The 9,821-nt window shown below is 69.1% G+C and overlaps 1 protein-coding gene across 2 annotated transcripts; it reads left to right on the forward strand.

The window, feature by feature from the left end:
- The first annotated feature begins 346 nt into the window (after positions 1-346).
- Positions 347-9,497, forward strand: SORT1 (sortilin 1). Of its 2 annotated transcripts, none has more exons than XM_075521512.1 (20): positions 347-478; positions 2,076-2,135; positions 2,387-2,460; positions 2,597-2,699; positions 2,848-3,012; positions 3,264-3,337; positions 3,549-3,598; positions 3,832-3,962; positions 4,093-4,237; positions 4,606-4,761; positions 4,935-5,041; positions 5,353-5,455; positions 5,560-5,728; positions 5,844-6,034; positions 6,455-6,644; positions 6,770-6,886; positions 7,080-7,188; positions 7,450-7,556; positions 7,826-7,952; positions 8,086-9,497. In XM_075521512.1, the coding sequence occupies exons 3-20, from the start codon at positions 2,429-2,431 to the stop codon at positions 8,098-8,100; spliced, it is 2,091 nt and encodes a 696-aa protein (XP_075377627.1). In that variant the 5' UTR covers positions 347-478; positions 2,076-2,135; positions 2,387-2,428; the 3' UTR covers positions 8,101-9,497. The 2 variants fall into 2 exon arrangements, with proteins under 2 accessions (XP_075377627.1, XP_075377629.1); XM_075521514.1 differs by having other exon boundaries at positions 3,835-3,962.
- The last annotated feature ends 324 nt before the right edge of the window (positions 9,498-9,821 follow it).

Below are 9,821 nucleotides of genomic sequence, written 5' to 3' on the forward strand. Positions count from 1 at the left end.
GGGCTCGCGTCCATCGTGCAAGCGCCGTCGGCCAATCACGGGAGGAGGCGGCGGCGATTGACACAGGAAGGGGCTAACCAGAAGGCGCGGGGCGGGGCGGGCCGCCGGGGAGGTGCGCCGCGGCCCAGAGCGACGTCCCCCGCAGCCAACCAGGGCGGGGGGGCGCGGCGGGAGGGCGCGGCGCGGGGCGGCGGCCGCCAATGGGAGGCGGGGGGCGGGCGGCGGCGGGCCCGGGCGCGGGGCGGCGGCGGCGGCCGGAGTCGCCATGGGGCCGCGCGGGGCGGCGCGGCTGGCGGTGGCGCTGGCGCTGGCGCTGGGGGCGGCGGGGGCGGCGCTGGGGCTGCGGCCCCGGGCCCGGCCCCGGGCCCCCCGCGGCGGCGGCGGCGGCGGCGGGCTGGCGGCGGCGGCGGCGGCGGGCGGCGAGGCCTGCGGCGGCCTGCGCGGCGTCCCGGCCGCCCTCGGCAACAACACGCACCAGGTGAGCCGGCGGGCGGGGCCGCGGGCGCGGACAGACCGACAGACAGACAGGCAGGCAGACACCCCCGAGGGCCAGCGGGGCGGGGGACCGGGGACCCCCAGCAGCTACCGGGGGGACCGGGGACCCCCCCCCCCGCGGCCGGGACAGGCGGACAGACACCCCCGCCCCGCCCCAGCCGGTGCCTTGTGGGCTGGAGGGACGGACGGACAGACAGACAGACAGACAGACAGACACCTCCCCGCCCTGTGCCCTGACAGTGCCTGGCGCCGGCAGGCCGTTTCTTTTGGGGGCGGGACGGACAGACGGACAGACAGACAGGCCGGCAGGCAGCCCTCCTGCATCCCCTGGGATGGACGGACAGACAGACAGACATACATACATCTCCCCCAACATCCCCTGGGACAGACGGACAGACAGACATACCTCTCCCCCTGCATCCTCTGGGACGGACAGACAGACAGACATTCCCCTCCCTACATCCCCTGGGACAGACAGATGGACAGACAAACATTCCCGCCCCCTACATCCCCTGGGACGGACAGACAGACCCTGCTCCCCCTGTACCTGCTGGGGCAGGACTGACAGACATTCCCCTAAGAGACAGACAGACAGACAGACAGAGGCACCTGCTGCAGTGGGATGGGCTCCATGAGCAGCGACGGACAGACAGACAGACAGACACCGGCCTGACAGCAGGTGGGTGGCAGAGCACCCCCCGCCCCCCCAGGCCCCCACGGACAGAGCGGAAGGACAGACAGACAGACAGACAGCCACCGCAGGGGGATCCTGACCTCGTCCCCGGGTTGAACATTAACCCCGGGGCTGGCGCTGCTCCCCGGGGCGCGGGGGGGCCGGATCCGTGCCGGGATCTGTGCCGGGATCCACTGGCTCTTGGCCACCGGCTGCGCCCGCTCTGCCAGCCCAGCTGGTTGCCGCTGGTGGCGGTGGGCTTGCCGGCCCAGTTTGACCAGTCCTTTGACTGGTCCCGCGCCGGTTTACGTTTCTTTCCCCTTTTTCCCTTTTTTTCCCCCCGTAAGGAGGTGCCTCCCGCGGAGCGGGACGCGGGGACGGGGCGGCACCGTGGGGCCCCCTCCCTGCCACCTCGCCCCGGTGCTGCGAGGGCGATGGGGACGGCCACCGCCGTGGCCTCGTCCCCGCCGCGGGGCTTCCCTTCTCCCCTGCCCGCTGCGGGCAGGGCGGGCAGAGCCTGGGGCTGCCGGCAGCTCCGTCCCCCGGTGCCCCACGAGTGTCCCCCGGCGCCCCGTGCGTGTCCCCAACCTCCCCCACCCCGCTGACTGCTCCCAGGCACTGCTCCGGTCCAAACCAGTGTCCCCCAGTGCCACCGAGGGGGTTGCAGGCAGCGCAGGGGGGGCTGAGTGGTGCAGAGGGGACCCTCCCGCACCCGTGTGCCACGGGGACAGCTTAGCGTCACCTTCCTGGGTGGGTGGCAGGGGAAGGCACCGGCACTCCGGTGTCCCCTGGGAGGGGGTGGCCATGGGGCACCCTGCAGCCCTGCCCGGCTGGGGGGGGTCCGGGTGCTCGTCCCCGTCCCCCCTCCCCGGCTGTAGGAGTGATTTTGCCATCTCTTCCCTCGCAGTGCGTCTTCGATGACCTCAGCGGCTCCGTGTCACTCTCCTGGGTGGGCGACAGCACGGGGGTAAGCACTGTGGGGGTGCTGGGGGGGGGGGGGGGCTTCCCCCCCAAAGCGGCTGCGGTTCCCACTGCGGGGGGACAAGCGCGGCCCCCTCCTGTGCCCGAGGGGCTGCGGGGCCGGTGGGACTGGAAGCCGGGACTGGGATGGAGGCAGGGGGGTTCCTGGGGAGGGGATGGGGGGAGCCCACGGCTGGGGGGGCCTTGGAGCTGCGGGTGCCCGGGTGTGACCCTGCCTGTCCTTCTCTCCCTGCCCAGGTCATCCTCGTCCTGACGACGTTCCAGGTGCCGCTGGTGATCATGAGCTTCGGGCAGTCCAAACTCTACCGCAGGTGAGCCCCCCCCCCGCCCTCGGGACCCCGCGGGTGGCACACCGGGGACCGGCACGCACGGGGGGGTGGGGGTGGGCTGGGAGCAGCCCCCGAGTTCCCGCGCCGGCTCACGGCCGTGCCGATTCCTCCCTTCCAGCGAGGACTACGGGAAAACCTTCAAGGACATCACCAGCCTCATCAACAACACCTTCATCCGGACCGAGTTCGGCATGGCTATCGGCCCGGAGAACTCGGGAAAGGTAGGAGGGGGCGGCGTGCCGGGGTGCCGGCGAGCCAGGCCCCCCCCCCTGCGCCCAGCAGCCCCCCCCGCCCCGGGCTCGAGGGGTCGCGGTGGTTTTTCTTCTGGAGCTCCCGGCACGGCTGAGCCCCCTCCGTGCCCGCACCCAGGTCATCCTGACGGGCGACGTCTCCGGCGGCAGCCGCGGCGGCAGGATCTTCCGCTCATCTGATTTCGCCAAGAATTTTGTCCAGACGGATCTGCCCTTCCACCCCCTGGTGCAGATCACCTACCACCCCCAGAACTCGGACTGCCTGCTGGCCCTCAGCACCGAGGTGAGGGCCGGGGGGCCGGGCTGGGACCCTGGCCGGGATGGCGAAGGCTCCCGGTGGCGCTTCCCCAAGGACGAGCCGGATCGTGGACGCGTGTCCTGGGCTCCGTCCCCGTGCCCGGAGGATGCGCGTGGCTCCAGGACGGAGGAGGGGGGGGGACATGGTTGGGGCTGGGGGTTTGCAGCCCCAGAGCTGGGGGGAGGCTGTTGGGGGGGGATGGTCGTCAGCCATAACCAACCTCTCGGCTCTTGCAGAACGGCCTCTGGGTCTCCAAGGATTTTGGGGAGAATTGGGAGGAGATCCACAAAGCCGTCTGCCTGGCCAAGTGGTGAGTGGCTGCCCACTTGGGGGGGGGGGGGGGAATGATTTTGGGGGGGGGTCAATCGCAGCCTGAGCAGGCAGGGGGACACCCACCCCCCCACCCAAACCCCTCGGAGCGATGCCACAGCCAGGGATGAATCTGCGGGCGATGGCATCCTGGGCCACCATGTCCCACCTGCTTTCGGGTGCCCCCCCCCCCCACGCCTTCTCTTCCCCAGGGGTGCGAACAACACCATCTTCTTCACCACCTACCTGAACAACTCCTGCAGTAAGTACTTCTTGATCTCCGGTCACGTCTCTGGGGTCCCTGTCGCTTTGGGGGCTCTGCGGGGCCGCCCCGTGGTGGTCCCAGCAGAAAAGCTGGGATTAGCTGGGAATACCCAGAGCTGGGACACTGGAGAGGGACACAGTGGGACATTGAGGGGGGACACAGCTCCAGTGACGTCTGACGAAGCTGGAGGCAGCTCCAGGCTCGTTAATCCACCATCCCTTCTTCTTAAGAAGCTGATCTGGGGTTACTGGAGTTAAAGAAAACCTCTGACTTCGGCAAAGCCTTCAAGGTCATCGGCACCAAGATTTATTCCTTCGGACTGGGAGGACGCTTTCTTTTCGCCTCCGTCATGACAGAGAAGGTCCTTGTCCCCCTTCCCCGTGCTGCTGGAGAGCAGGCGGCGGTGGCTCGTCCCTGCCTGCAGCTCTCCCCGGTGTCCCCTTCCTCTCCCTGCGAGGAGGAGGAAGGATGACGATGCTTTGGTTCCCCAGGGTACCACGAGGCGCATTCACGTCTCCCTCGACCAAGGCGAGACCTGGAACATGGCCCAGCTCCCCTCCGTCGGGCACGAGCAATTTTACTCCATCCTGGCCGCTAACGACGACCTGGTCTTCATGCACGTGGACGAGCCGGGTGGTGAGCGGGACCGGGCTGCGTGGGACGGGGACGGGGACACATCGCGGGGCTGGGGACAACTGGAAACCTCTCTGCCGCAAGCAAGCCAGCTCCTCACCCGGGCACGGGGCTCTCCACGCAGCGGCAGCTCTGCCGTGCCTTGGAGGAAGGGCTTTCTCATTAAGGTGTCGCTAATTAGCAGGCCGCTTGCTCCGGTTTGCGGCGCGCAGGGACCGTGACCGGGCTGGGTCCGTTTTGCGGCACTGGGGGGTTTCTCCTCTTCCCGAGACCCCCCGGGGGCTTCGCTGGTGCCGATGCCACTGCGGTGGCCCCATGGGAGCAGCCCCCCCGGTCGCCCCCTCACCGCTGTCCCCGCGTCCCTCTTGCAGACACGGGTTTTGGCACCATCTACACCTCCGACGACCGCGGCGTCGTCTACTCCAAGTCCTTGGAGCGGCACCTCTACACCACCACCGGCGGGGACACCGACTTCACCAACGTCACCTCGCTGCGGGGCATCTACATCACCAGCGTCCTCTCCGAAGGTGGGCGGCCGCATCTCCGTCCCCCCGCTCCCGAAACTGGGCTTGTGCCTCCCCGGGGATGGGAGTCTGGGTCCTGGGGGGGGCCGGAGGGGATGCGTGACCCCGTGCAGGGGGGATGAGGATGTGCTGGGCATCCTCCCGACCCCGTCGGCTCTTCCTCCTCCTCCCACCAGACAACTCCATCCAGTCCGTGATCACTTTTGACCGCGGTGGGGAGTGGGTGCCGCTGCGGAAGCCCAAAAACACCACCTGCGACTCCACGGCCAGGAGCAAGGAAGAGGTGGGTCTGTCCCCCCCGGGGGGTCCCAGCGCCGTTCCCCTGGGTATCCTCTGCCGAGGGGATGCTCGGGGGCCAGCGAATCCATCCTGCGGCTCCCACCGGAGACGCTGAGGGCGTGGGACCAGCCGTGCGCGGGCTGTGGGTCTCACCACGGGGCCGTGGGTCGCACCACGGGGCTGCACAGCAAGCCCTGAGCAGGCTGGGGGGTCCTGGGGGTGCTCCCCAGCACCCACCGGGAGCCAAGGGGTGGCTCCGTCCCCCGTGCCCGGTCCCCGCGGGCTCCTGGACAGGTTCTCCTCTTGCGCTTGCAGTGCAGCCTCCACATCCACGCCTCCTACAGCATCTCCCAGAAGCTGAACGTCCCCATGGCTCCCCTCTCCGAGCCCAACGCCGTCGGCATCGTCATCGCCCACGGTACCGAGCCTCACCGGGGCGGGTGGCGGGGTCGGAGAGCCCGTAGTTGTGTCCGTGCGTCGTGTCCCCCCCCCCCCCCAACTCACGCTGTGCCCCTCTCCCAGGGAGCGTGGGGGGGGCCATCTCGGTGATGAGCCCCGACGTCTACATCTCGGACGACGGGGGCTACACCTGGGCGCGGATGCTGGAGGGGCCGCACCATTACGCCATCCTGGACTCGGGCGGTCTCATCGTCGCCATCGAGCACACCAGCCAGCCCGTCAACGTCATCGAGTACGCACGGGCTCCCCTTGCTGCGGGGGGCGGGGGGGGGTCCCAAAGCACGGGGGGGTGCTGCAGGAGGTGCCTCCCGGACCACCCGGGTGCTGATCGACCCTTCGCGTGCCAGGTTCTCGACGGACGAAGGGCAGTGCTGGTATAAGTACGCTTTCTCCAAGGACCCCATCTTCTTCACCGGCCTGGCGTCCGAGCCGGGGGCTCGCTCCATGAACGTCAGCGTCTGGGGCTTCCGGGGGAACTTCCTCTCCCGCAAGTGGGTCTCCTACACCATCGACTTCAGCGAGCTGCTCAGCAGGACCTGTGAGAGCTGCCGGGGCCGGGGCCAGACGGGGCCGGGGACAGACAGGGCCAGGGACAGCCGAGGCTGGGCTGGGGACAGCCAGGAATGGGGACAATTGGGGCCAGGGACAGCCAGGGCTGGGGACAACCGGGGCTGGGCCAGGGACAGCCAGGGCCGGGGACAACCGGGGCTGGGGACAGCCGGGGCTGGGTTGGGCTGGGGGACGCCCTTGCCCCCAGACCTCGGTGCGGGTGACGTTAGCGGGGTGTCTCCCAGGGCAGCGTGGCCCTCGGTCCCCACCGTGGGGACGGTGTGACGGGGTGAGCGGTGGGGGTTCCCGTGCCCTGCCCGTGGCTGCTTCCCCCCGGAGCAGCGTCCGCAGCGCTGCCGGCCCCCGGGGACCCCTCCCTGGCCGTGCCACCGAGCCCTCTCCCTCGCAGGCGAGGACAAGGACTACACCATCTGGCTGGCGCACTCCAGCGATCCCAGTGACCCCAGTGACGGCTGCATACTGGGCTACAAGGAACAATACCGACGTCTCCGCAAGTCTTCTGTGTGCCAGAACGGCCGGGACTACATGGTGACCAAGCAGCCGTCCGTCTGTCCCTGCACGCTGGAGGATTTCCTCTGGTAGCTTCCATCTTCCCGTCTCCCACCTTCTGTCCCCGTTTCGGGCCAGGTGTCACCCTCCTTTAGCCCGGCTCCCGCTGGGTCCCCGAGCGGGGTCTCATCTGCTTTTCCCCTTCTTCCCGCAGCGATTTTGGCTACTACCGCCCGGAGAACCAGTCTGTCTGCGTGGAGCAGCCGGAGCTGAAGGGACACGACCTGGAATTCTGCCTCTACGGCAGGCAGGAGCTGCTCAAAACCAGCGGGTAAAGCTCGGCCGGCGTCCACGCTGGAGCCAGGGTCGGGGAGGAAGAGGGTGGAAACCCCGAAGCCCCGGGGAATCCTTCACCCTGCACTCGGCGGGGACAGATCCTGCCCCATCGCCTTGGATCGGGGCCGACGGGCCCTGGGCTGCTGCGGGAGCTGTGGGGCCACCAGGCGTCACCTCCCCATCTCCAGGTATCGGAAAATCCCCGGGGACAAGTGTTCGGGAGGGGAGAGCCCGAGCCGGAAGGAGACAGACATGAAGAAGAAATGCACCAGCAACTTCCTCAACCCCAGCCAGCTGGTAGGTGACGGTGACACCGGCCGGGCGCGGTGACGGCTCCGGGCATCGGGCCACCTCCTGCCTGGACCCGTGGAGCCGATAAATTTGTGGCGGGCAGGACGGTCCTGCCTAAATCTGCCTGGGGCCTCTTGCCTGCCTGAATCCCGGCTGGGTGCTGCGGGGACGTCGTGGCCTTTACCCCCGGGATAAGCCAGGGTGCCGGGTGCGTCTGGGGGGAGGTCGGTGCCCCCCGGCGCTGGACGCTTCCTCCTCTCCCCGCAGGCAGCGTCCACCAGCTCCGCTCCCATCATCCTGGCTGTCGTGGCCGTGCTGCTCGTCACCGCCGTGGCCGGAGTCCTCCTCATCAAGAAATACGTCTGCGGGGGCAGGTGAGGAGCTGAGCGGTGGCTGGAGGCTCCCCCCCCCAGCCCCGTAGGGCAGGGATGACACTGCCCATCCCCAGCTCTCTCGGCAAACCACCCTCCCCAGGCTGACTTTGCGCTGGAGAGGCTGCGGAGCGTCCGTGCACCCCCGCGCTGCCTTCACCCAGCTCCGCTCTTTGCAGGATGAGCGTGTTCCCCGGGGGGGCTTGCTGGAGGCGCGGGCAGCGCAGTCACATCCATCATCCCCCCCCCCCCCCATTCTCTGCTCCTGCCAGGTTCCTGGTCCATCGCTACTCCGTCCTCCGGCAGCACGCCGAGGGCAACGGCGTGGAGGGGACGGACGACGCGCTGGACCCCGGCACCCCGGCCGGCAAGGGCGGGTACCACGATGACTCCGACGAGGTGAGCGCGGGGGTCCCCGTGTCCCCCCCCACAGGGACACCCCCCCCCCCCCCTCCTCCAGGGGGTCTGTTGGGTGGCAGGACGGGGACCTGTGCCGGGGACACGGGGGGGTGACTGTCCCATCTCTCCCCAGGACCTCCTGGAGTAGCGGCACAGCAGTGCCGATGCCGGGGATGCCGCCACGCTGCCCGCACCCTCCGCCGTGCAGGCGGGGCCCCCCCGCACCCGCTGCCTGCTCCGGCCGGGGGTGGCTTTGCTGCTGGGGCGTGGGGGGGACACGCAAGGGTTTAACTTAACTCCACTTTAATACTTCCTTCCAGCGCGGGGGGGGGCTTTTATGGTCTTTTATTTTTCCCTTTTTTGGGCTGTTTTATTTTAAGGATGACGGAGTAGGAACTGCTGTCCCCTGGGGGGAGCAGACCCCCCCCCCCCCCAACAGCAGCACTGTCCCCAGGGTGCTGGGGACGAGCCCCGAGGTGTCACCGCTGCTGGGGGGGCTCGGGGCGGGGGGCAGCAGCCAGGGTGTTTCTTCTCCAAAGCAATACGAGCCGGGCTGGCTGCGCTGCTGCCCGGCCCCCCCTGCACCCCCTGGGGTGACGGGCCCGGCTCTGGCCCCCCCGGTCCCCCCCCCCGGACTGGCCTTGGCCGAGGGAAACGCAGCAATAATGAATTAAAGCTTGAAGCTCTTTACCGAGGGCTTGGTGGGGGCTCAGCCCCGGGCCCCCCCAGCCGGCAGCGGTGCAGGCAGGACGCAGGCAGGATGGGGGGGGGGGGCTCAGAGGCCCCCCCGAGTGGCGGGTCGCTCTTTGGCTTGCCCCTGGCACCGTGGGCTGGCAGCCCCCCCCCGCCTCCCCCCTGCTTGCACCCTGCCAGGTTCTGGTCCCAGCACTGTTACAGTCTCCTTACACTGGAAATCCCCTGGGGGGGGGGGGGGGGGGGGGGGGGGGCTGCACCCCACAGCAGCCCCCCCCCCTCAGCCGGGGTGCGGGGGCTTTATGCGACCCCCTCCCCCCCCAGCCCAGGGTGTGGGGGCTTTGTCTGACCCCCCTGGCTGGGTCGTGGGGTGCATTGGGATGGGGGTGCATTGGGATGGGGAGGTGCAGACACCCCCCCCCCCCCGCCCCCGTGGCGCTCAGTCCCTCGTGACCCACCACGGCTATCGCAATATGGCCGTGCTGTCGTGACACATGGCTTCCGCTCTCGCCCCGGTGACTGTGCAGAGCCGGCCGCCCCCCAGCCCCGGCACGGCAGCCGGAGCGCCGGCGGGACGGGGGGGCTGCAGCCCCGGCACCTCCTGCGTGCGCTTCAGCGTCCCCGTGGGACTCGCCTGGGGACGGGGACGGGGACAGGGACAGAGCGTAACCCACTACTAAAAGCCATAGCCCTGCCCCCCCCCCCCCCGGCCCCCCCCCAGCCTGGCTGGGGTGGGGGACCCCGAGGCCAGTGCAGAGTCCTGTAAATAAACCTGGATGTGTTATAACTTTGTACTGGTATTTTTCTGTATATTTGCAATATTTGGGTTATTAGAAATAAAGCCAAAACGGACCCTGTGTGCCCTGCTCTGTGTCGGGGGGGACACACACACACACACGGGCGGATGGGGAGGGGTCACCCCTTGCAGGGACGATGCCGGAGGGGACCCGGGGGGCGGCGGGAATTAAAAAGACTATAATTTATTCTGGTTTAAGGCAACTCGATACAAACCCACAGCAGACGCACACGCGACATGGGGCGGGGGGGGGGGGGAAGGGACTGTCCATGCAAGTAGAAAAGTGAAAGGGGGGGGACACACACAAAAAAGGGCCCGGGACCCCCCGGGAGCAGCCGGCACTCGCTGCGGGAGGACAGGGGCTGGCTGGGGGGCGGGGG

This window comes from Mycteria americana, chromosome 20 (assembly GCF_035582795.1).
Source record: "Mycteria americana isolate JAX WOST 10 ecotype Jacksonville Zoo and Gardens chromosome 20, USCA_MyAme_1.0, whole genome shotgun sequence".
Classification (NCBI taxonomy): domain Eukaryota; kingdom Metazoa; phylum Chordata; class Aves; order Ciconiiformes; family Ciconiidae; genus Mycteria; species Mycteria americana.